General features: G+C 38.3%; 1 protein-coding gene across 1 annotated transcript in view; it reads left to right on the top strand.

Moving 5' to 3' along the window:
* Positions 1-23531, top strand: part of LOC121292605 (lysophosphatidylserine lipase ABHD12-like) — a 31637-nt gene extending 8106 nt beyond the window's left edge. Inside the window, exons 3-13 of the mRNA XM_041214782.1 lie at positions 1415-1517; positions 8312-8431; positions 8571-8601; positions 10264-10309; positions 10529-10658; positions 11696-11733; positions 12553-12632; positions 13684-13766; positions 15077-15155; positions 15912-16036; positions 23422-23531. Of these exons, the coding sequence (XP_041070716.1) occupies positions 1415-1517; positions 8312-8431; positions 8571-8601; positions 10264-10309; positions 10529-10658; positions 11696-11733; positions 12553-12632; positions 13684-13766; positions 15077-15155; positions 15912-16036; positions 23422-23452 (866 nt within the window). The 3' untranslated portion in view covers positions 23453-23531. The remainder of the gene's footprint in view (positions 1-1414; positions 1518-8311; positions 8432-8570; positions 8602-10263; positions 10310-10528; positions 10659-11695; positions 11734-12552; positions 12633-13683; positions 13767-15076; positions 15156-15911; positions 16037-23421) is intronic.
* The last annotated feature ends 479 nt before the right edge of the window (positions 23532-24010 follow it).

Below are 24010 nucleotides of genomic sequence, written 5' to 3'. Positions count from 1 at the left end.
CCACCCCTGGTGTCGATAGTGGGGCATTCAGCAATGATAATGCCATTGAATGTCCGGGGCAGATGGTTAAATTCTTGGAGGTGATCATTGCCTGGCACTTGTATGACTGAACATTACTTGCCACATATTAGCTCAAACCTGAATGTTGTCCAGGTCTTGCTGCACAAGGGCACAGACCGCTTCAACATCTGAGGAGTCGCCAATAGTGCTGAACATTGTGCAATCATCAGTGAACATCCCCATTTCTGACCTTATGATGGAGGGAAAGTCATTGATGAATCAGCTGAAGATGTTTGGGTGTAGAACACTACCCTGAGGAACTCCTGCAGTGATGTCCTGGGACTGAGATGATTGATCTTCAATAACCACAACCATCTTTCTTTGTGCTAGGTATGACTCCAACCAGTGGAGAGTTTTCCCCCCTGATTCCCATTGACTTCAGTTTTGCCAGAGCTCCTTGATACCACCCTTGGTGAAATGCTGCCCTGATATCAAAGGCAGCCACTCTCATCTCACTACTTGAGTTCAGCTCTTTTTGTCCATGCTTGGACCAAGGTTGTAATGAGGTCAGGAGCTGAGTGGCCCTGGCAGAACCCAAACTGAGCATTAGTGGGCTGGTTGAACTATGAAGGTAGGATGAGAGACACAGGTTCATATGTAACACCCCAAGGTCAGGGATTCCACAATTCAGGTACAGAGTAAAACCAAAAAAAAAGAAAAATACGGTACTAGATATCTGAAATAAAAACAGAGAGCAATGGACATACTCAGCAAGTCTGATAGCATCTGTGTAGAGAGAAATAAAAGTTATTGTTTCAGGTCGATGAGAGCTCCGATGAAAGATCATTGGCCTGAAACTCAAATTCTGTATGGCAGCGCCTGTGGAGAGGGAAACAGAGTAAAACCACTTTTACTTTGCTTTACCAACATATCTTAACCTTAGCTTCAGTGTAGGAACAGTTGCTCGGCGTGAATATTCCTGTTTCCCTACATCAGCCCTGAGCGATAAGGATACAGGGTTGAAATTCATTATTCATTTCAGAAGGCCTGAAGGCACATAGCTACATAAAATATTTATTAGAACAGTTTGGTTAACTTTCGAATCCAGAACTCAGAAGTGAAAATGTCTATTGCACTATTCAATCCTGTTCCATACAGATCCACCAAGTAACTTTCCTCCATAGATTATGCACTATCCTGTTGCAGATTTAAGTTATCCACTTTCTCTCAGAAATATAATTTCTGAAGATAATTAAGTGAAAGTTCAGAATACCAATTCAGCCCGCCATTGTATGCTAATGATAAGAAAAAATATCAATGTTGCTTATTTATAAAGCTAGTTAGGAGATTATAAAAGAAAGTGGCATTTCCAAAATTCTACATTGTCATTGAGATTTTAATTTTTCTATTACAGTGCGACGGCCATTTATTGATTTTAAACAACCTGCAAACTATTTACTGAACCACACTCTAAATTTATATCTTACTCCCGAAGAAGGAATTACAGTAGGGGTTTGGTAAGTGCCAAATAATGAAGCCTCACAGAAAAATCTAATAGATCTGTGTACTTGTCAAACAAAATCACCTTGTCTTTAAATTAAACCATACATTTTGTTGATTGCTATAGAATATTGTTTAAATTGGACAAAAATTTGCTTTTGTATAGCACTTAATTCATTGTCCTTTGAAATATGTTTACTTTGAAGTGTATGGATTGCTGTTACATAGGCAAATGTGGCAAATGTTTTCACATAGGACAGCTTAAGAAACATTGATAAGAGTGATCTATTAATCTGATTTTGATGTTATTGGTGTAGGGAAAGCATGTTACCAAAACAGGAAGAACTTTCTGCTCTTCCTCGATAGTGCTTTGTGATCTTTAGTGTCCATCAGAACTACTGGAGGTTAGGGGCACTGGATTAGTGGCTTTTCATTTCGGTTAGTGCTGCACCCCTGCTCCCCACACCGTCTCCACATTCATCTTTATAAAAATTACCTTTTTGTTGGCAGCCTCCAGTGGTTTCTTTAAAAACCACATTTTAGACTTGGTTATCCTAAACCCAGTGGGCCCAGCGTGGTTGCATTCAGGGCACCCCAATTTCGGGAAGGGGCCCTGAAATAGGCATTTGACTCCTTATTTGCATATGCAAAGGAGCTAATGTCTGTTTCAATAATGGGCTCTGGATGCCTAAACTTCAGCCTTTACCAATATGGTGGGTGTTGCACTTCCTGCTCTGAGTATGCGCACAATGTTTGTACACCATTTTCGATACTTAGGTAACAATTTTACACTTGTAAAATTGCCCTGATCTCAAAGAGTTTCTGGGCTATGATCCTTTCAAGCCATAAACATTTAAGTTGGGTAGAAGTATTAATTTTTAAAAAAAGCATGGAACACAATTATTTCCCTGTTTGGAATATTTACTGAACACAAATTTATGAAATCAAATGTAAATCTGATTATATGGAAGCTGCCTTCTTAATGAACCACAACTGAAATCAAATTGTGGCAAATTTCATCTTGCAGGAAACAATTATTTGTATGGGTTTGGATATTTTATCAAAAAAATCATTTCCCTCTCTTAAGCAAGATCTAAAAAGATATGATCTGGTTATTTATTTCACCAGCTGTGTGTAGATCAGCTGCCACATTTCCAACACTTACAACAATGACTACACTTTGAAAGTGCACCATTGGCTGTAAAGCATCTTGGTAAATTCTGAGGTGTAAAAAATGCTATATGAATACATTTGTGCATTCTCTTTTTCCTTCTTTTGCTCCTACTAATCCTGCTGTAGTCTGGACACCTATAGTAGCTTCTCTTATTAAAGAGTGTTATAACCGGGATGGGCGGAGTGCGCAGTTGATCTAGGCCTGCTTCTCCAGAGGTCGCAACATTAGTGTAAATGTTTAATTCACTCACCAAAATGACCAATTATTTACTTTTGCTACTGTTAGACCCAGTATAAAAAAGACTTTAACAAGGCTTCTTACGATAAACTCAGAATGATGGATTATTATAAAATGAAACTTCTCTTTTAAAACAAATTGCAAGAACTGCCCGACACACAATTTGTATACTGTAAGTCTAATTATCTATCCCTTTTAAAATATCCCAGCTTGCAGGCATGCACGCACACGCACACACACGTGGGACAAACAAATAGGGTCTCTGCAGAGATAGACAGTTGAAGACAAATTTTATTAAAACAAAGGATGAGGGTAACAGGGTTTTGATGCTGTCAATCTGGAGCTCCCTCGTGTGAATACAGGTGGCTAGTCCCATTAGGTATCTGGAGCTTTTCACCAACAGCTTCAGCGTGGAGGAGAATAGAGCCGGGTTAATCCTTCTTGTCTCTGCTTCTCAGATTTCCAAATACATACACATTCCACTGAGATGAGGATTCCTAGCTGGATACTGATAGCCACACTGCATTCAGGCAAGGCAAAGAGAATGTGAGCTGGGCAGCTTTTCCCCTCCCCTTCTCAGTTCATTCCCAGCTGAGTTCAAAAACAAGTTCAAAACATAAAGCTCATCTTCATCAGGTGATTTCCAATAAATCACCAGTTCCTTTGCCTTTAAAACAGTTTCTTTGCCCCAGCCATTAAAGTAATTACTGTTCAAATAAACAAATAGCTCTTCTCCTCAAGTACTATGCAGGTCAGGTAATTTCTTGGAAAAAGCATGCTTGCTCACAGTCCGAGGTGAACTTATGACCTTTTAAAAAAATCCCAGTGTCCAAATAATGCAGCGCCCTTACAAATTTTAAAAGAAAATACAGTTCTTAAAGATATGGTTTCCCAACACAGTCCTGGTTGCTTCAAGGTTCCACCCTTGACCTCCCTCCTATTCTTCATTGTGTTGCTTCTGTGATGTTATCTATAAGCATGGGGTAAGGTTCCATTGTGTATGCTGATAACTTTGAGCTTTACCTCTCAACCACCATCCTGGATTTCATATACTATAGATTACAGCATACAAGTCGACCTGAAATACAAGATAACCTCAATTTTTTGGCACCAAGATTCACGCGAAGACCTATACTTGGCACATAAATCGACATACCCTCCCATTTCTTCAGCGAATAAAGACATGTTTAGGACTATATTCACATTAGGGGTAGACCTCAATTTTTCAACTCAGAGATACATGTTTAGGGTTATACCCACCTTGTAAGTCAGTGCATGGGATTACACAGGCAATACAGGCCATGTTGCCAAGAAGATCCACAGGAGTTTAAGACATGCCCACACAGAGCAGATCGTCCATGGTGATCACCGAGCAGAAATGGGTCCTCCTGCAAAAAGAATGAAGTATGAATCTGGTTTCATGATAAAAATTGTAACATTTGTTAACTTGTCAAATAGCTGCAGCGAATGAATTCAGCGTTAGTGAAAAACTGGTGCAAGACTGGAAGAAAAACAAATCTGTACTGAAGAAGATGCTCAAGATAAATTCACCATCAGAACAGGACTAGCCACTGGTCTGTTCTTGAGAAGCATGCATTGGAATGTGTCCTCGAAAATCCTGAGCATGGTTGCATCATCACCAGAAATGCATTGTGTACATATAGTACCCACTTAAGTAGGCCAAATCAAACCTGGAGTCCAGCAAAGATTTCAGAGCAACAGGTAGTTAGTCTAGCTGGTTTATGGACAAAAAATATCTAGTGTTGCGACAGAAGACCATTATCGCTAAGAGACTACCAAAAGACCTTGATGCCAAAATTACCAGTTTCCAGCCATTCATGATGAGACAGTGGCAAAAATATGAGTACCCTTTACGTCAAATCGGCAACATGAATGAAACGCCCATGAATTTTGATATGCCCAGCAACTGAACTGTGAAAATGTTCGAAAACAATTCTAGTGAAAACCACAGGACATGAGAAAACAAGATTCACTGTAGGACTAGCCTGCAAGGGCAACGGAACAAAGTTAAAGCCTATGGTTATTTTCAAATGTAAAACCATGCTGAAGATGAAGTGCCCTGCAGTAGTTTTTGTGCAAGTTCATGACAACAGTTGGATGGATGAGGATGGAGGGAAGTTATGGATCCATAATGTATGGAATAGATGACCCAGTGAACCATGCAAAGAATGCAGTTTATTAGTGTGGGGCATGTTCAGATCCCATATAACTGATGAGATCAAGAAGCGCTCGCGAAAACATAAATTTCAAATTGCACTTGTACCAAGGGTCTAACGTCTGTATTTCAACCTTTGGGTATGTGCCTCAATAAGCCATTCAAGAATCAGATTCATGTTGAATGGATGGTGGATGGTTGATGGAAATAAAACCTTCACAAAGAGTGGAATATGCTGGCTTGATGTTTTTTGTGGTTTTGTCAACAAATTGTGGGATGCTATTAGTACACAAACTGTCATCAGATTGTTCGACAAATGTGGAATATCCAATTTGATGGAAGGAGAGGAAGATGATTTGTAGAGGGATGATTATGAAATTGAAAGTGCCACATCTGATCCAGAATGTGGTCCTTACGATGTTGCCATAGTCAAAGTGATAGGATAAATTCAATGAACTCTTTGGGTCAGATGATTAATTTGATGGTTTTTAAACATTATAATTGTGGTTCAAACTATCCTTGTAGAAATATTTCATTAAATAAATCGTGACACATCAATTTAATTTGAATTATGTTTTTTCTCCACATTTCAAAATAGTGATCACTCACATCGGCACTGGTGGTTTGCATTTTATGCTCGGTGTATAAGTTGACCCCCATTTTTGGAAGGATTCTTTGAGATTCAGAGGTCAACCTATATGCCACAATCTACGCTATGTTATTGTGCTGCCTGATTGCCTGTCCCACGTGAAACTGGATGACCTAGAACTTCTTCAGCTTAACATGCAAAAGCTATTGTACTTTACTAAAGTCAGTAAATTTACATCTGTTTCCCCCTCATTCCATTCCCCATTCTAGCTACTTGCAGGCTTACCATCATGCACAATTTTGGTGTCCTGTTTGACTCTGACCAGAACTTGAAGCCTCGGTCTCTCCATCGCTAAAACAGCTATTTCCATTTTTGTAAGCATTCCATGCCTTCCTTTTATCTCACCTATTCCAAGTATGAAATTTCCATCTATACCTTCATTGTCACCAGGCACAAAATGTCCTTGTTGGCCTCTCCCAGTTACCTTACCCAAATTTAGTTTGTGCCACCACAGCACCCCAGTTCCCTTCCCCACTGTTTGCACTCCACCTATCCTAAAACTAAGTCCAATTTACATATCATCCTTGTCCTTGATGGCCTCTATTCACCAAAGAATCAAATTCAAAATTATTGTCTTCATTTACAGGTCCCCCCAAGACTTTGTCCCATTTTAATACTGCAAATATCCTGCAGTTCTCCATCCTTTAGCCTACTGTGCATTTCCTTACCATTGGCGATTGAATTTTCAGCTATTATAACCTTGCATTCGCAGTCCCTTTTTGAACTTCTTCACCTTGTTACATCTGTGCCCATAAGACGTAGGAGCAAAAGTAGGCCATTCAGCCCATCGAGTCTGCTCCACCATTCAGTAAGATCATGGCTGATCTGGTAATCCTCAACTCCACTTTCCTGCCTTTTCTGCATAATCCTTGATTCCCTTACTGATTAAAAATCTGTCTATCTCAGCCTTGAATGTACTTAATGACCCAGCCTCTACAGCCCTCTGCAGTAAGGAATTCCACAGATTGGCTACCCTCTGAGAGAAGAAATATTCCTCCTCACCTCTGTTTTAAATGGATGCCCCCTTACTCTGAGATTATGCCCTCTGGTCCTAGACTCTCCCACAAGGAGAAACGATCTCTCAACATCTACCCGGTCAAGCCCCCTAAGAATCTTATATGTTTCAATAAGGAAGCTTCTCATTCTTCTAAACTCCAATGAGTACAGGCCCAACCTACTCAACCTATCCTCAGAAGAAAATCCTTCCATCCCCGGGATCAACCTCGTGGACCTTCTCTGGACTGCCTCCAATGCCACTATATCTTTCCTTAGGCAAGGGAACCAAAACTGTTCACAGTATTCTAGGTGTGCCTAATTAGTGCCTTGTATAGTTTTAGCAAGATTTCTCTGTTTTTATACTCCACTCTCTTTGAAATAAAGGCCAACATTCCATTTGCCTTACCTATTACCTGCTGAACTTGTTTGCTAGCTTTTTGGGATTCATGCACAAGGACACCCAAATCCCTCTGTGCCGCAGTTTTCGTCAGTCTTTCTCCATTTAAGTAATATTCAGCTCCTCTATTCTTCCTGCCAAAGTGCATAGCCTCACACTTGCCTACATTACATTCCATCTGCCACGTTTTTGCCCACTCACTTAACCTGTCTGTATCCCTCTATTGACTCTTTGTGTCATCCTCACCACTTGCTTTCCCACCTATCTTTGTGTCATCTGCAAACTTGGCGATAGTACATTCATTTCCTTCATCCAAGTCATTAATACATATTGTAAATAATTGTGGCCCCAGCACTGATCCCTGTGGCACTCCATTAGTTACAGGTTACCATCCTGAAAATGCCCCCTATACCCCAACTCTCTGTTTTCTATTAGTTAGCCAGACCTCTATCCATGCTAATATTACTACCCCCAACACCATGGACTCTTATGTTACTAGGTAACCTTATATGTGGTATCATATCAAATGCCTTTTGGAAATCCATATATATTACATCTACTGGTTCCCCTTTATCTATCTTGCTTGTTACCTCCTCAAAGAATTCTAATAAATTTGTCAGGCATGATTTCCCCTTCATGGAGCTATGCTGACTCTGCTTGATTAGATTATGCATTTCTAAATGCTCTGCTATTACATCCTTTATAATAGACTCCAACATTTTCCCAATGACAGATATTAAGCTAACTGGCCTATAGTTACCTGATTTTGGTTCCCCTCCCTTTTGCATAAGGGTTTTACATTGGCAGTTTTCCAATCCTCATGGACTTTTCCAGAATATGAGGATTCTTGGAAGATTAATACTAGTGCATCCACTATCTCTGCCTTCCATTTTTTCTCAAACCATGTCTCTTTGGCCATGCATTTGATCACTTCTCTCAACTCTAATTTCTGCCTGGTTCCTGAACCCTTCTAACTTTGCGGCTGTTTTGCTGTGTTAGACGTGCATGTTGTAGTTATCGTACCTTACATTATCCCTTTAAAAACTTTGTCTAGGAAAAATAGATCATGAGAATTGAGAAGTTATATCCAACAGTAAACATTTTCCTTGATGTCGTTACTATTTGATTTTTAACAGAGTTAGATATTTTTTCCTTCATTATGAATAGGACTCCTTTTTCTAGGTTTACTATACCAGACAAGAGATGGCACGAAGCTAGCGGGAAGGACCAGCAGTGGTATGAAGCTGCCCTGGGAGATGATAATCCAGTAATAGTTTACCTTCATGGGAATGGAGGCAGTAGGTGATGCATTTTTAAAGCAGAAATAATTATTTCATAATTAGAATCCATATCATATTTACTAGTATTTAGTGGACTCACATATTGGTGTTTTCAGTTATATTTCTGTCTATTAATTAAACATTTTGTTGATTAAATTTAGAGCTGTAGGACACAGAGTTGAACTGATAAAGGTAAATATTAATTTGCTTTCATTAGCGCATATTTTCCTAGGCTCTGTATCAACTCTATGCCTGTTTTCCCCATGTAATTAATACTTCTAACATTTATACTTGTCTTGTTAACAGTTAAATATATAGAGCTAAACATTAATGTTTTGTAGGTGTGTTCATCTTACATAAAATATTGAGATATTTAATGAGAATATTTAACAAGAATTTGTTTAACCTAATAGCTGCAATGCTAGAAAGAGAGACTCTTCATGCATCAGGTAACTTACAACTGTACTTTCAAACTCTCAATTGCCTTGCCTTTGACCTTACATTCACAGCAATAACTTGTAGTTAGCTATCTGTCCATTCAACCACTCCCTCACCTCCATCTTTTATGCCCTTATCTTCATTAAAATCTTTACACGATCCCATTTCGGTTGTTCCCCAAGTATGATACCCATCTTTGCTATCTCAAATCCAAGGTGTGCAGGTTGATAATATCTGGTGCATAACTGACTTAGCCATCCATCACCAGATCTGGCTGGTTCACATCAAGCACCAATAGGCCTCGCTCTCTTCTACCAAAATTGCTCAGTACTCCAGGATCATCTTGGAGAGTAAAAATAACCCCAGTTTCTTTTATTCACTATAAACCATCTTAAACCCCTCACCTCTCCTCTACCCATACCTCCAACAAATGCGAGGAGCTCAGGGGTGACCTTGTCAGAAAGATTAACCATTCAACTGCCTCTGCTACTTTCCCCTTGTCCAAGTAATCAAACCTCCATCCAGCCATAGTCCTCATAATATTCTTGAAAATATCTTTTTTGTTAATAAGTTTAAGTGTTCAGTGCCCGCAACTTTAATACTTTTTATAAAGAAATAAAAGATTGTCTGTCCTCTACCATATCTTACATCGCTATATCAAATCTCGCTCACCTATTCCCTCTTTGCTTGCTAGTCTATATCCTCCAGTGTGTGTCTTCCAATTTGCATCCTTGTGCTTTAATCCCTTCATGGCCCGTACTATCTCTATCCTATTCCTGCAATACAATTCCTTTAGAACTCCCCATTCATTCAACTATGGGCTTTTGGGTGTACTCCATCCCTTCACGGAACCATTTGCTGCTGCCTTCTGCTACCTAGGCCCCATATCCTGGAGTTCTCTTCCTTCACCCCTCCTCTTTAATTCCCTCCTTGGAACTACCACCTTGACCAAAGCTTTTTGTAATCCTTTGTAACATATCGTTTTTTAGCTTGGCATCAATTTTTGCCTGTTTATGTGTCTGCAAAGCATTGTGGTACTTTATTTGGACATTAATAGCACTTCATAAATGCAAGTTGTTGAATGGTCTTAGATTGAGTTTTAGTCTACATTTATTCTTGTGCTTGATGTGTAGAGTAATCCTTGGTCAGGCCATTGGGGCAGAGGAAATAAAACTGTGTATAGGACTCCTTTCTCTTGCTTTAAAATATAACCAGTGGCGGATTGATGGAAGAGCAACATTAACAATGTATTTAGAAAGCTCCAATGCTATAATTTCAGCTAAGGTGCATAGAATAATATGGGAACTGCAGAATATTATGAAATGCAATGTGATAAGCAGTTATGAATAGATCTGATTTGTAAGTTATTTTGGGTTTATGGTTGAATGAACACCTGCAAGATTCCTTCTTCCGTAGATGCTGAGTGCACACGGGTTCCATGTATTAGCTCTAGACTATCGAGGTAAGAATGAAAATTCTCATTGTTTGAAAGATTTCTGTTATTTAGCTACCATAGTGACCTATCATATGCTATAGCAATACCATCCTGATCAGGCTAAATCTTGTCTGGAGCTTTATGATAAAATATAGCAACATGAAAAATACTTTTGTATAAGTTAAGACAACATTATACTGTTTAAACAATTACCAGAAAAACATATATTGATTTAATTTGCATCAGGATGGGCAGATTCTACTGGTGAACCTAGTGAAGCAGGAATTACCACAGATTCGTTATACCTCTTTGAGTGGACCAGAGCTCGCAGTGGGAAAAGTCCTGTGTGCCTATGGGGACACTCCCTAGGCAGTGGGCAAGTATTAAATGACTTCTTCATGTGTAAAAAAGGACATCAAAATATAAAACACCACACATTATGTAAATACTGAATATATATAGCTTTGGGAATTGATAGCAAACAATTTCTCGATAGACTTATAGCAATGATATAAACCACCCCAGTGTGTTAAGCCTATATTGTATGGGGGATTCTGATTATCAGTAAACACAGTTGTTGGAGGAGAACAAAAATCCTGAGTTTGGTAGCACATATACTACACTTAAAAACCCTACTCCTGTACCATTTTAAGATACAGTAGTATTGTGTTTATTGTACTGGACTAACAACCCAGAGATAGTAAGTTCAGTTCCCATCATGGCAAATTGTGAAGCTGAATTCAGTACAATCTGTTCGTTGAGCTAGCACCGGCAGGGGGGCGTGGGGGTAGAAGACATCAAAGCTGTTCTACACCAGAAAGCTATATTTTATTTTACAGAGATACACATTACAAACATGCACCTTCTAGCTGCCACCCTTTATATCTCTTCCTATTTATAGGACCACAGATGAATCCCAGTTAATGTCCACTACCTGCATACAATTAAACACAATTAGTATACAATTAACAAAAGCTGTCAAATTCTCAAAAAATGCAACTGGCTCATTCAGTGTTCATCATGGAAGAGAACCTGCCAACTTCACTGGTCTAACCTACATGAACTCACCCAATATGGTTAGCCCTTAGTGCTTTTTGAAGTGGCCAGCAAACCATTCTTGGCATGGGCCAGTGTCACCCAAGTCTGGAGAATGCATAATGAAGAAACTTAAAAAGGCAGTAAGATAAACTAGTCTGGGTTCAAGTGGTAAGCCTGGTTAACAGTTATTTTATAATATAAAACAGCCTATGGATGAAAATAGGTGATTTTAACTATTAAAGTAGCCAGTAAATACGTTTGAAAGGCATATTGCAAAGAGGCACTTATTTTTATTACCATGGGAAAACAGAAAATGGAAAATATCAAATCTAGTGTAGTATAATGCTTTACAAACATGTTCCTTTTCATTTACAGTGTTGCCACAAACACTGCACGGATCCTACATGAGAAAGGTAAATGCATAACGTTTTCTAAAGCTCCGTAATGCTCGTTTATTCAACTGCGTGATAACAAATGTTTTCACAAATATTATGAAGCATGTATTGTTAAACATCAGAAAGTTGTACCCCTGTCAGGCTTCTTCCTTCCTCCCTCCAGAGATGGCAGTGGCTTCCTGGGCTCCGATTTCAGGCCTCAGCTACTTCACCTCAGTGGTTATTGCATGTGTATGAGCATTAATGATGAATGCTAACAGTTTATTAACAGTGCAGTGCTGCCCTTACTGAAGATGCGCACATTCTAGGCAAGGGTCGCTGGATCAAGAAAGGATCCACTCAATCTTCTCCTCCCTTAACCAGGGGCAGCTACTTATTGCAAAATAGGCTTGGCCTAAATAGCCAAGTGGTTATGGTACTGGGTTTGTAACCCCAAGATCAAGAGTTCAAATCTCACAATGGCAAACTATGAAACAACGTAACTTCATCTGAAACAGATGGAAACGTGTTTGTACTCGAAAGAGTTACTTATTGCAAAATACTGCAGATGCTAGAGATCTGAAATAAAAACAGAAAATGCAGAAAATATTCACTAGGTCAGGCAATATCTGTGGAAAGAGAAACAGAATTTTTGTTTCAGGTCAGTGACCTTTCATCAGAACTCTACTGTCGCTCAGTTAAGGTCAGCTAACTCAACACAGATTGAGAATTTAAAGGGAACTTGCAGTCTGTATCACTGAGTTACTCACTGAGTGGAGTTGTTGACTGTTTTCTCAATCAAAAAGGATAGAAGACTGAATTGAATATTTCACTGAAAATCTGTGCTTTATTACATAGGAAGCCCAGCTGATGCTATTATACTGGAAGCTCCATTTACCTCTGTGCGAGAAGAAGTAGCCCATCACCCATTTGCTGTGGTGTGTAGGAATGTTTGCTTGTATCATACCTCTGCATAAGTGTGGAAAAAAGTTCAATTAGAATAATATGTCCTTTCCATTTTTGTTTTGTTACATAAACTTTAAGATGTTTCTTGCATTTTATATGTTACTAAATGCATGCATGTTTTTACCAGTTCTGATGTTTCTTCTGTTTTCATTTTTACAATCCTTGTGCTTTTCAGTGGAAAATATATTTGCCCAAGATTCCATTGCTGTAATAATAGTATCGCTAGTGTAACGTTTTACAAGGGATACTAAGACACTGTGTTGTAGCTGAATTGAATGATACTAATGCTGTAGTGTCTCCTTTTCTTTACAACTCCTGAAGGACTGAACATGTGTTGGGGCTTGATGAGCTTCTGCCAGTTATAACACTGTTGTGTGCACCCTTGTTCTTAGTTTATTATTTCTTTGGGTCCAGAAAACCAGAAAGTGTTTCAACACTGGAAAATTGTAATTGTCTCAAAACAGAACTGATGGTGCAGCAAGAAAGTTCCACCTTCAGTTTAAATCTAGTCCAGTCCTAGAGGATTAAATTATGTTGTGAGAGCTATAGAGCTTTAGACAAAACTATTTTGGGCGATATCAGTCAAATCTAAATCAAACTTAAGAAGTGTGAACTCATGTGCAGCAATGCCACTGAACTGGCATTCTCACTGAGATGTCTTGCAGCAGCTGATATGAAAAAATGTGCAATGTGTGAGTGACCTTCTAATGTTTGGGCTAAGGCATACTGTTGAAGTATAGTTGCTTAGCTATTTTGATGAGGCACTGGCAATCCCTGTGCCCCCCAACCAACTCCATTTCAAACAAATCAAAATTGGGAATTTCCCTGCACCTTTGCTAATGGAAGAAGAATTTGCTCAGTATCATACTACAGCATCAGCATAATTAAATGTCCAAGTTTTAGCACTGGCTTTAACTAACAATATTTAACTCGGTTGTGCATGTCCCACCAAGTGAGCCAACTTGAGACACAAATCAAAAGCAAGTACCTCTTTACTATTCTAACAATTTATTCTTCCAATAGTATTACAAGCTTTTTCCTGGATTTGAATGGTTCTTTATGGATTCAATAACAGAAAATAATATTTTCTTTCATAATGTTGAAAAGTAAGTAAAATGCATTTTTATTAGCTTTTGCTATAATAATCTAATTAGAAGCTAATAAAATAACCAGTAACATAGTTACAATGCTTAGTTGCCTATAGTGCCTTTTTTCTGCCATTTTTCCACTGTTATCTTTGTTACCTATCTTCATTTACTGCCTAGTTTCAGACTTGGTTGTCCACTTATCAATCATAAGGATGTTTACTTACCATTGTCCTTCCTACAGGATTTGCTGAATAGAAATCAAAAAATGAGGATCTAAAGCCCTGTCTGAAGATATAATTGAACCAGAGCCATCTTGATTTGTATTGATCAGCTACCCATTGAGTCACCAGAGAAATATGTTTACTTATCTTTCACATTATAAACAGTCATATACTACTAAAAGCAAGGAGGTTATGCCCCAGCGGGATGACTATAACCAATTCTGGGCATCATTTTTTAAAGAAGGATATCAAATTGTTGGACTGGATACAGAGAAGATTTACTAAAATAATACCAGGGCTGCGGAACTTCAGTAACATATAGAGACTAGAGAAGCTGGGATTGTGCTTCTTACACAGAGAAGGCTAAGGGGAGATTTAATTCGAACTCAAAAGATTTTGTTAGATGAAACAGGGAGAAACTCTTTGTAGTGGCAGATAGTTGGCAAAATAACCAGAGGTGGCATGGGCACACTTTTACACAACAAAAGTTATGATCTAGGTACACTGAAAGAGTGGCCGAAGCAGGTTCAGTAATTTTGAAAAGGGAATTGATTAGTACTTGAAGAGGAAAGATTTGTATGACTGTGGGGAAAGGGCTGGGGAATGGGATTAATGGGTTAGCTCTTTCATAGAGCTGGTATTTGGACAATGAACTGAATGGCCTTCAGTTGTGTTGTATTGTTCTATGATTGAATTGAACTTATTAACTGGGAAAAATGCCTGATAACCTAATGCAAAAAGGCTTAGCCTAGGAAGTAAATGGTTGCAAGCATATCAATCATAAGGCCATCACATTTGTTCTAATGTAGTGATTCCTTGTACTCTGTACGGGCTGATGTATTGATTCACATTAATTTTAGGAATATTGGGAACAAAGTAGGCTGTTTAGCCCTTTGAGTCTGTTCCGCCATTCAGCTAATTCACGACTTATCTGTACCTCAACTCCATTTATCCATCTTTGCTCTTTAGCCCTCTACTTTATGATTTTACATATTACTCATATTACAATATTGAAAGTTTTTGTGTAAATCTGAGTATGTGATACTTATGAATGTATTCTGCTTTTTGGCTTTATTTCAATAAGCCAAATTTATCTTTTCAATTTAGTCTGCAGTCAATTTCTACTCCTGTGTTGATTCTGCATGCTGAAGATGATAACATTATACCATTTGAGTTGGGCAAAAAGGTACACTGGATGTAATGGCTTCTTTCGCTATATTATTCATAGGATGCCATCTGAGGTTTGTTTTGACGCTTTTGGTTTACTAATCAGTAACAACGTTCACAAGATTGGTAACTATAAAGAAGATCATTTGACTGCATTTCCCCTTCATAGGTTGCTTTTCTAAATGATTAACTTTTACTCCAGCCAACCTATTCAGAAAACTATTCCATTTGTGGTCATATTTTGAGTCTTAAAATCACCTTTAGCTAGTTTGAACTTGAATACCTTTAATCTCTGATTGTGGTATAATTTGAGGTAATATTCCAGATTTATCTCTTCTGTCATATTTACTATCTTGTAAACCTCATATGAGATTTTTTCTCAGTTTCATCCTTTCAAAAACATACAAACTTGTATTCTTAAAGCAATTTTACATCCCCACATCACCCCAGAATGATTTACAATTTTAATTCCCTACACAGCACCATTGTGAGAGCACAGTCATCATCACAATAACTGCATTAGTTCAAGGAGAGAATCCACCACCACCTTCTCAGGGCAGCTAGAGTCGGACAATAAATATGCCTTTGCCTGCATCCCAAATAAAGCATGATATTATTATGTATTAGGATCACAGTGGTGAACACTGTCAATTCTAGTATTTTACAAGTACAACACAAGTTAAAAAGAGAATGATGGGCTTGGGAGCATTTTCAAATCACTTAGTCTACAAATGTCTTATTCATTTTCCGTTATTTTTTCCACATGTTTATATAGCTCTATGAAAGTCTACTGGATTCATGGACATCAGGAAGACAAGTCAAGTTTGTTTCATTTCCTGCATTTCTTGGATACAAGCATAACAACATTTACAAAGACCCACAATTGCCAGATATAATAAAGTAAGCTTTTGCTTCAGTTGTTAATTCAGGAAATGAGGTTTGTAGTGTTTCAAATAGTGTAACTTATTATTGAAATAAAATTTCTAAAGAATTTTCTTTGTGACAGGATGGTGGAATGTAACGATTAGAGACTAGAGAAACTGGGATTGTTCTCCTTGGAGCAGATTTAGTTAAGGGGAGATTTAAAAGAATGTATGAAATAGGAGCAGCAGTAGACCACACAGCCCATTGAGTCTGCTTTGCCATTAAATACGATCATGGTTGATCTTGGGTTTCAACTCCACTTTGCCGCCTGCTCCCCATATCCCTTAATTCCCTGCATGACCAAAAATCATGTCTATTTCAGCCTTAAATGTATTCAGCGATGGAGCATTCACAACCTTCTGGGGTAGAGAATTCCAAAGATTCACAACCCTTTGAGTGAAGAAATTTCTCCTCATCTCAATCCTAAATGATTGGCCCTTAAGTTGAGACTGTGCCCCTGTGTTTTAGATTCCCCAACCAGTGGAAATAATCTCTCAGCGTACACCCTATTGAGCCCCCTTCAGAATTTTGTAGGTCTCAATGAGATCACCGCTTATGCTTATAAACTCTAGAGAATATAAGGCCAATTTACTCAGCTTCTTATCATAGGACAGCTCCCTCATCCCAGGGACCAATTCAGTGAACCTTTACTGTATCACGTTCAATGCAAAAGTATATCCTTTCTTAAATGTGGAGACCAAAACTGCACACAGTACTCCAGATGTCATCTCACCAAAACCCTGAACAACTGTAGCAAGAGTTCTTTATTCTTAAAGTCCAATCTCCTTGCAATTAAGGCCAATATGCCAATTGCCTTCCTTAACAGAGCCATTAACATGGGTATTAAAGTTTTTGATAGAACAGATAGGTGAAATGGTTTTCTGACAGAAGAGTTGGTAACTAGAGGACACAAATTGGTTAATGAACCAAGCAAAAATGAGAATTTTTTTAAGCAGTGAGCAGTTATAAACTGGAATACAGTACCTGAAAGGTTGTAGAAGCAGATTCAGAAGTAACTTTCAAAGGGAATCAGATCAGCACATGAAAAGGAAAAAAATGCAAGGCTATGGGGAAAGAGTGGGACGACTTGGATAGCTGTTTCAAAGAGCCTGCACAGCATGTTAGGCCAAATGGCAGTGTCCTTTCTGTAAGATTCAATGAATCTATATTATCCATGGAATTGTGCAGAGAAAACATTTTCAACATAGGCAATAGTTCCACTGACGCTGGGGCCCAATATTGATATTCATTCAGCAAGCTGCTTTGTCTTCAGATATAATATTGGAATTTTCTTTTTAAAAAGTTACAAACGATGTGAAAGGAGGAATCCTTTCCGTAGAAAGTATTCGTCAGCATCCAAAGAAAACTTGCTTTCCTTTAAGTCATAATATTTGTCCTGTTTACAAATGTATCATTCTCCTTATTTTAAACTGACCATTTGTTTACTCTGTCGACCATGGTTAAGATTCAGGTAGCAAAATTATTCTTAAGGGTATCTTTAAATGATTTTTAGTCCTGAAAATGTAAATTTTCTTTCAGCACCATGCCCAAGTATCTGAGGATTGGCTCTCTTAGAATTGAGTTTTTCCATTATAAACATAAACTTCTGCCTGCCAACCTGCTCAGGTCAAATAAATAATATATTTTATAGTTTCACTGCTTTTAAATATACCTGTCTAATATTACATTTAGCATTCAGTACAAGTCATAGTTTTCCACTTCATATATCAGATTGGTGTCATTTATTTGATTGTGATTTTGTATATTGGAAACAGAATTGTTGAGTTGTAAGTTTATCTGATTAGAATTAATTTATGGGAAAATCAAATAACAAGGAGGGTTGTTTAAGCAACGTTTTCTATAAGCTGTGTTGGCTGGTCACAAGTTGGTCCTTTAAGTGTGGCTGTGCAACAAAAATTTAAATCACCACGTTTAAAAAAAAAATCAGGGAATGTTAGTCTAACGTTCTGCTAAAATGGCTCTGGATGAGATTAATCCTGTATAGTACTAGAAAAAAGTTGAGAAAAAATAGCCTTCAGAAAATAGGGATCCAGTAATATTCTGGTCACACTTTGTCCATTGTCTGAGACATAAAATCAAGTTTTTGTCCGTTTAAAATATGGAAGTCAATTATTTCTTTTCTGCAGTGTGATAATGTAGTTAGAGTTAAAATGGAACCCGACAAGGTGGAACCACAACCTTGTGGTCTGCGATGAACAAGCCACATTTTTGTTTTGCAAATCACTTGGGTTGAAGAAATGTTGTTCTTAGTGTTAATTAAGTTAATCCAAACACAAAGCTGGATCAGTAGGACGGGAGTAGTCTTCGTGCAATGTTAGCATATGGAATAGTCAACAAAAAATGTTGGATATGCTCAGCAAATCAGGTAACATCTGTGGAGGGTCGGGGGGGGGGTGTGGAGAGAGAGAGAGACAGAGTTAATGTTTCAAGTCATCAAATTTAATCTGTTTCTTTCTCCACAGATGTTGGCAGAGTATTTCCAGCATTTTCTGTTTTTATTTCAGATTTTCAGCATCCAGAGTATTTTGCTTTTATGTGGGAAAAGTCAAATGCAATTACTCTGGTTGACTTATCGAGATATTTGTAGAACTTAAGTGCTCAACTTCAAAATAGTACCATGAAATCCTTGGCGTTCACCTGAGGGAACACGTGGGACTTCAGTTTAACACCTCATTTGAAAGACGGCACCTCCAGCAGTGCAACACTTCCTCAGTAGTGTACTGAAGTGCAAGGATTGAAGATTGTGTCATGCCATGTAATACTATACTGCTATTCATCATTGGAATTTTCTATCACAGCACTATCTACCTTGTGTAACATGTATTACAAGAAATGTTACAAGTTATGTTTCATTTTAAAGTCATGGAGGCACAGAAGTCCATGCTGGCTCTCTGTAGAGCTGTCCAATCAATTCCATTCCCCCACTTTATTTCTGTAGCGTCAGTATGCCTATTTCGTCAAGCGTCCAGTTTCCTTTTGAAATCAATAATTGTCTCTGCTTCTACCACCCTTGTAAGCAGCGAGTTCCAAATCATTACCATTTGCTGCATAAAATAGTTCTTTCTCACACCCCCCCTCATTTCTTGCCCAACGCTTTGAATCTATGTCCCTTTGTCATTGTATCATGAGCTAATGGGTACAGATTTTCTTAATTTACCTTGGCTAAATGTGTCATAATCTTGTATGCCTTTATCAGGCTCTCAACCTCCTTTGTTCCAAGGAGAATAACCCCAGCTTCTTCAACCTAACATTGTTGCTAACATCCATCGTCCTTGGAACCATTCTGATAAATCTGCTCTGTACCCTCTAAAGACCCCTCACATTCTTCCTAAAGTGTGGCAACCAGAACCAATCTCAATACTCTAGTTGTGGCCTAAACAGGGCTTTAAACAGGTTCAATATAACTTCTCTGCTTTTGTACTCAATTTATGAAGCCCAAGATTCCATATGCTTTGCTGACTGCTCTCTCAATATGTACTATCTTCAAGGATCAATACACATGAGCCCCCAGTTCCCTCTGTCTGTGTACACTCTTTCGAACCGTGCCATTAAGTCTATTGCCATTCCCTACACCTTCTGCCAAAATGCAGCACCTCATACTTTTCTGTGTTAAATTCCATCTGCTATTTGACTATTCTGATAGCCCAGCTATGTCCTGTTACAGACAATTGGTATCACATTCACTGTCAGCCACACCACCAATTTTGGTATCATCGGCAAATTTTAAATTTTATATTGTATTCCAATACCAAGTAAAATTTGTCAACTCTCCTCTCTGCCTTTGCTTATAGCTACTCCTACCAAGTGATCTGCTGTCATGGTATGTTGCACTCATCTATCTTGCACCATCCTCACACATCCACTGTAACTCGTTTACAAATATGCATTCTTCTTATTTTAAATTGACCATTTGTTTACTCTGTCGACCATGGTTAAGATTCAGGTAGCAAAATTATTCTTACGGGTATTCTTAAGGGTGCACTCTGGAATATCTATCATCCAACTACGTTTAAGTTGACCCTATTTCTGTTGCCCCCCACTTTTCCCTTTAGCAGAGATCTCTATGGCTTTTCAGCTCTGATCAAATCTGCTCTGTAATACTAGGTTTCTTTTCTGGATGTCACTTTTTAGAATTATTTTCACTCTTGCAATTTCATGTACCTCTTCATTTGTCTTATGTTTTATATATGGCATTTTAAGCATACGTCTTAGCATCCACAACTCAAAGGCTTCTAATTTCTTCCATAAATCCTTGTTTATTGTCCAGGCTTCTGAGGTATACAGGAAAGTGGATAGAATGTAGCATCTAATGAGTTTTTTTCCTTGTTACAAGCTTGAGTTTTCTTGTTAACACATCCTTTATCGTCACAAAACTACTTCTGGCTATCTCTATTCATCTAATTTCACCATCACATCTGTCATCTTCTGTTATTATTTGTCCCAAGTAAACAAACTTATCTACTTGTTCTAGTGTGGCACTATTCATCTCAATCTTCACTCCTGTTTCTTCTAATGTACTCCTTCGGACTACCATTGTTTTTCTCTTTTTGATGTTAATACTCACCTCACATTCCAAACTTCTAGGTTTACTTGGTCTACAATATTTTGTTAACTAGCCTTTCTTAAAATCCATATAGACTATCATAGTCAGCCTTTCTAGTACATCCTTCCTATCAATTTTCATCAATTACCTCTACCACTTCTGTTTCTACTGACGTTTTGTCAGCATCCTCCTCCATAGTAAACACCAATGCAAAATATTCATTAAGTATTCTAGCCTTGTCTTGCGCCACTCTCTTTGTCCTTAATTGTCTCTATCCTGACAGATTTGGCATTATGGAAGGCATGAAGTTGTAATACTTACCCACTAGATGTATGCTACTCTTTAGTGTGTGCTGTGCTGTTGAAGTCCTTTTTAGATGGAAACCTTACAAATCGTTTGGTTTGATATGAATTTCCACTTTTAATGCTCTTTAGTCTTGCTGTTAAAATGCTTGAAAAAGTTATGCCTTGCTGTACAAGTGTAACTTTGTTTTTTATGGCATACTAAGTCATAATTATGCTTTTCTGACCCTGAAAAGCTAGTTTTATATTTGTGGATAATTTATTTTAATAATTTTTCCATTTATTACAACAAAATTCCATACATTTTTAAAAATCATTTTTTAATGTTTGATATTTTAGCTTCTACCCTAATCCCATGTGTGCACCCAATCTTTATTTTGCTGTCTGTAAAATGGTTATAAAGTGAAGGATGATCTGTGCTTTTTACTTGATGGTTTGCAGTAAGGATTCTTAAATGTGATTGTCTGCTTAGACTCTTTGATGACATCACTGATGCTGGAAGCTGGCGATCACCCATAGCTGATGCTAGAATGAAATTAACATTGGGAAAGGTGAAATACATGCCACAGAAATTGCTGGATCCTTGTGGGTAGCTTTCTTCAAGATCACTGTAGATTATGGTCACTTTGTCACTGACCGCAAAATCATTTGATGGAGCTATAAAGATAATGTCCTGTGACAGGGCCAGATAAGCAAGAATATGGATTCTTGTAACCCATCTTTGGATATCCCCAAAAGGGGCAAATAAATTAAAGAACAGGTAACTTATTTATCTATGGTGGTGAGGATAGCCTTATGGAAAATTTCTGAAGTAGGAGTGTAAAAGCAAAATACTCCAAAGTCAGAAATCTGAAATAAAAACAGAAAATGCTGAAGGTAATCAGCAGGTCAGGCATCACGTAAAGAGGGAGAAAGAGAGTTAACATTTCAGTCTGTGCCCTTTTAGTCAGAATAATATAACGTTATAACCATTAGGAAGTTTGGGCATGTGTATTTAAAATGTCCCTTCCTCATAGTTCTAATTTACTCCTTAACACACAAATGCCATGAAACAAAATAATTTTCAGATGTTGACCTCGTTGATTTTTCCTGAAATCCTCCCTAAACTTAAAAGACAACATCGTTTAATGTTCCACTTATTAGATTTTTGAATATTGGATTCTCCCTTTCCTGTGTAGATATTTTTTTCACTAATATAGGCAAGATAGCTCACTCCTATATTTTAGTACTTGCCATCATGGAGCTCCCTCTGTAATCAGCAGGGCCAGCCATCACCTTAAACTAATCTGACCAGTAGAATGATACCATAGCAAGTAGTCCTGATTCTTCAAACAGCTGATGTGTATAAGGTTCAGAAAAGTTGATCACGGGAGTATGTTTCAAGTTCAGCAAGCCATAGTTAATTGATCTGCTGCTGGCAGGATTTCTGGTGATTTCTGTATGCTGCCTTTTAGTTTATACATTAACAACTGGGCACCTGCTGTTACCATAAGGGTCCATAGGTTGAACACCCATCCAAATATAGCATCAGAACAAAAATGACTTTGCTATTACTGCCAATACCATTGGTAACTAATTGTGTACTTATCTCACCAAGATTTCTCATTTTAATTCCATAGTTTTTGATTGGTCCTTAAAACACAACTCTGAATAACGGCCAGTAAAGCTCACAAAATAAAAAATAAGTTTATGCATTTACTGAATGTGTTTCCTGTGCAATGAGCCTGTAATACCAGAAAGTTAAATGAATAGAATTTAGCATAACGTTTTCTGAAACGTGGTGCAGATCATTAGTTCCATGGGGAGGATCTTCCGGTCAGCGAGCGGGGGGTGGGGCCCGCTCGCTGACACTTAAAATAACATGGAATGACGTTGGGCGGATCTCCCGACATCACCCTGTGTCATTTCCATTTTCAGGTTGGTGGGGGCGCAGCTGAGTCAGCTGCGTGCCCGCCAACCTGTCAACGGCCTATTGAGGCCATTAATAAACCAATTTAGGTAATTGACAAGGCTGCCCGTCCAACCTTAAGGTTGGCGGGCAGGCCAGGAGCCCTGGCGGCCTTAAGCAAAAGCATGAAACTTGATCCACAAGCAGGATGAGGCTTCATGAGGGTTTTTAAATACTTAATAAATATATATGTCGGGGAAATTTTTTAAACATTTGTCTTAAAAGTTTTAATGCTGAGGCAATCTCCCTGAGGCAACACTCAGCCTCAGGGAGATCAGTGCACTCCCAGCTGAGGGAACCCCCCCCCCCTCCGCCCACACAGGGAGCGCATAGCGCTTCCTGGTGGTTGTCATGCTGGGCAGGCCTTAATTGGCCCACCCACATAAAATGGCGGTATGCCCCCGATTGGGGGCGCCGATTGGAGGCGCGCCTGCCCGTGCCCGCTCTTGCATTCCACCCCCCCCCCACACCCCAAACGGGGGGAAATTTTTCCCCATGTTACAAAGACTGCATTTGAATGATCAGATTTTGTTTTTCTTTATTTCAGAGACTTTGTCAAGACCATGCACAGATATTGAACTTAGATATGGGCACTGACAATGGCAGTACAGTTCTGTTGTATGCGTAACAAATTTATTTTGCACATATTGTGACTGCTCTTTTCACTAGCTGTAACTAATTGTGTACTGTAATTTGTTTGCATTAAAGCCTAAATAAAACAGCGCTTTAAGTTTTTATATGGAGAACAATAGCTAATCTTGCACAGAAAATTGCAAGGAATATAAGCAGAGTTCTAGCACAATTCATCTTGAGTTGTTACTATCTATAATATTCACTTGAACAAGTTGTAATTTGGGTAATGCAACGGTATGGGCAATATTTAACTTCAATGAACAGGATTCATTTTGGTCCCAGAGATCTACAGCACAATTTCTCTCTAATCTTATAGTTTATTACAATGGTTATTGATACAAAATTTGAATCATAGTACTGTAAATGTGAAACTGTGCAATCCAAGAATGTGATTGCTTGTCAACTTTGGACACTGGATTTAAATGCAGACCAGTCTCATGGGATATAAAGACTTTTTGTCAAAGATTCTCTATCAATGATTTTCTGTAGTCTCATCACTGTTG

This window comes from Carcharodon carcharias, chromosome 20 (genome assembly GCF_017639515.1).
Source record: "Carcharodon carcharias isolate sCarCar2 chromosome 20, sCarCar2.pri, whole genome shotgun sequence".
Taxonomy (NCBI): domain Eukaryota; kingdom Metazoa; phylum Chordata; class Chondrichthyes; order Lamniformes; family Lamnidae; genus Carcharodon; species Carcharodon carcharias.
The sequence above is the reverse complement of the archived record's forward strand: the minus strand, read 5'-3'. Positions and strand labels throughout refer to the sequence as shown.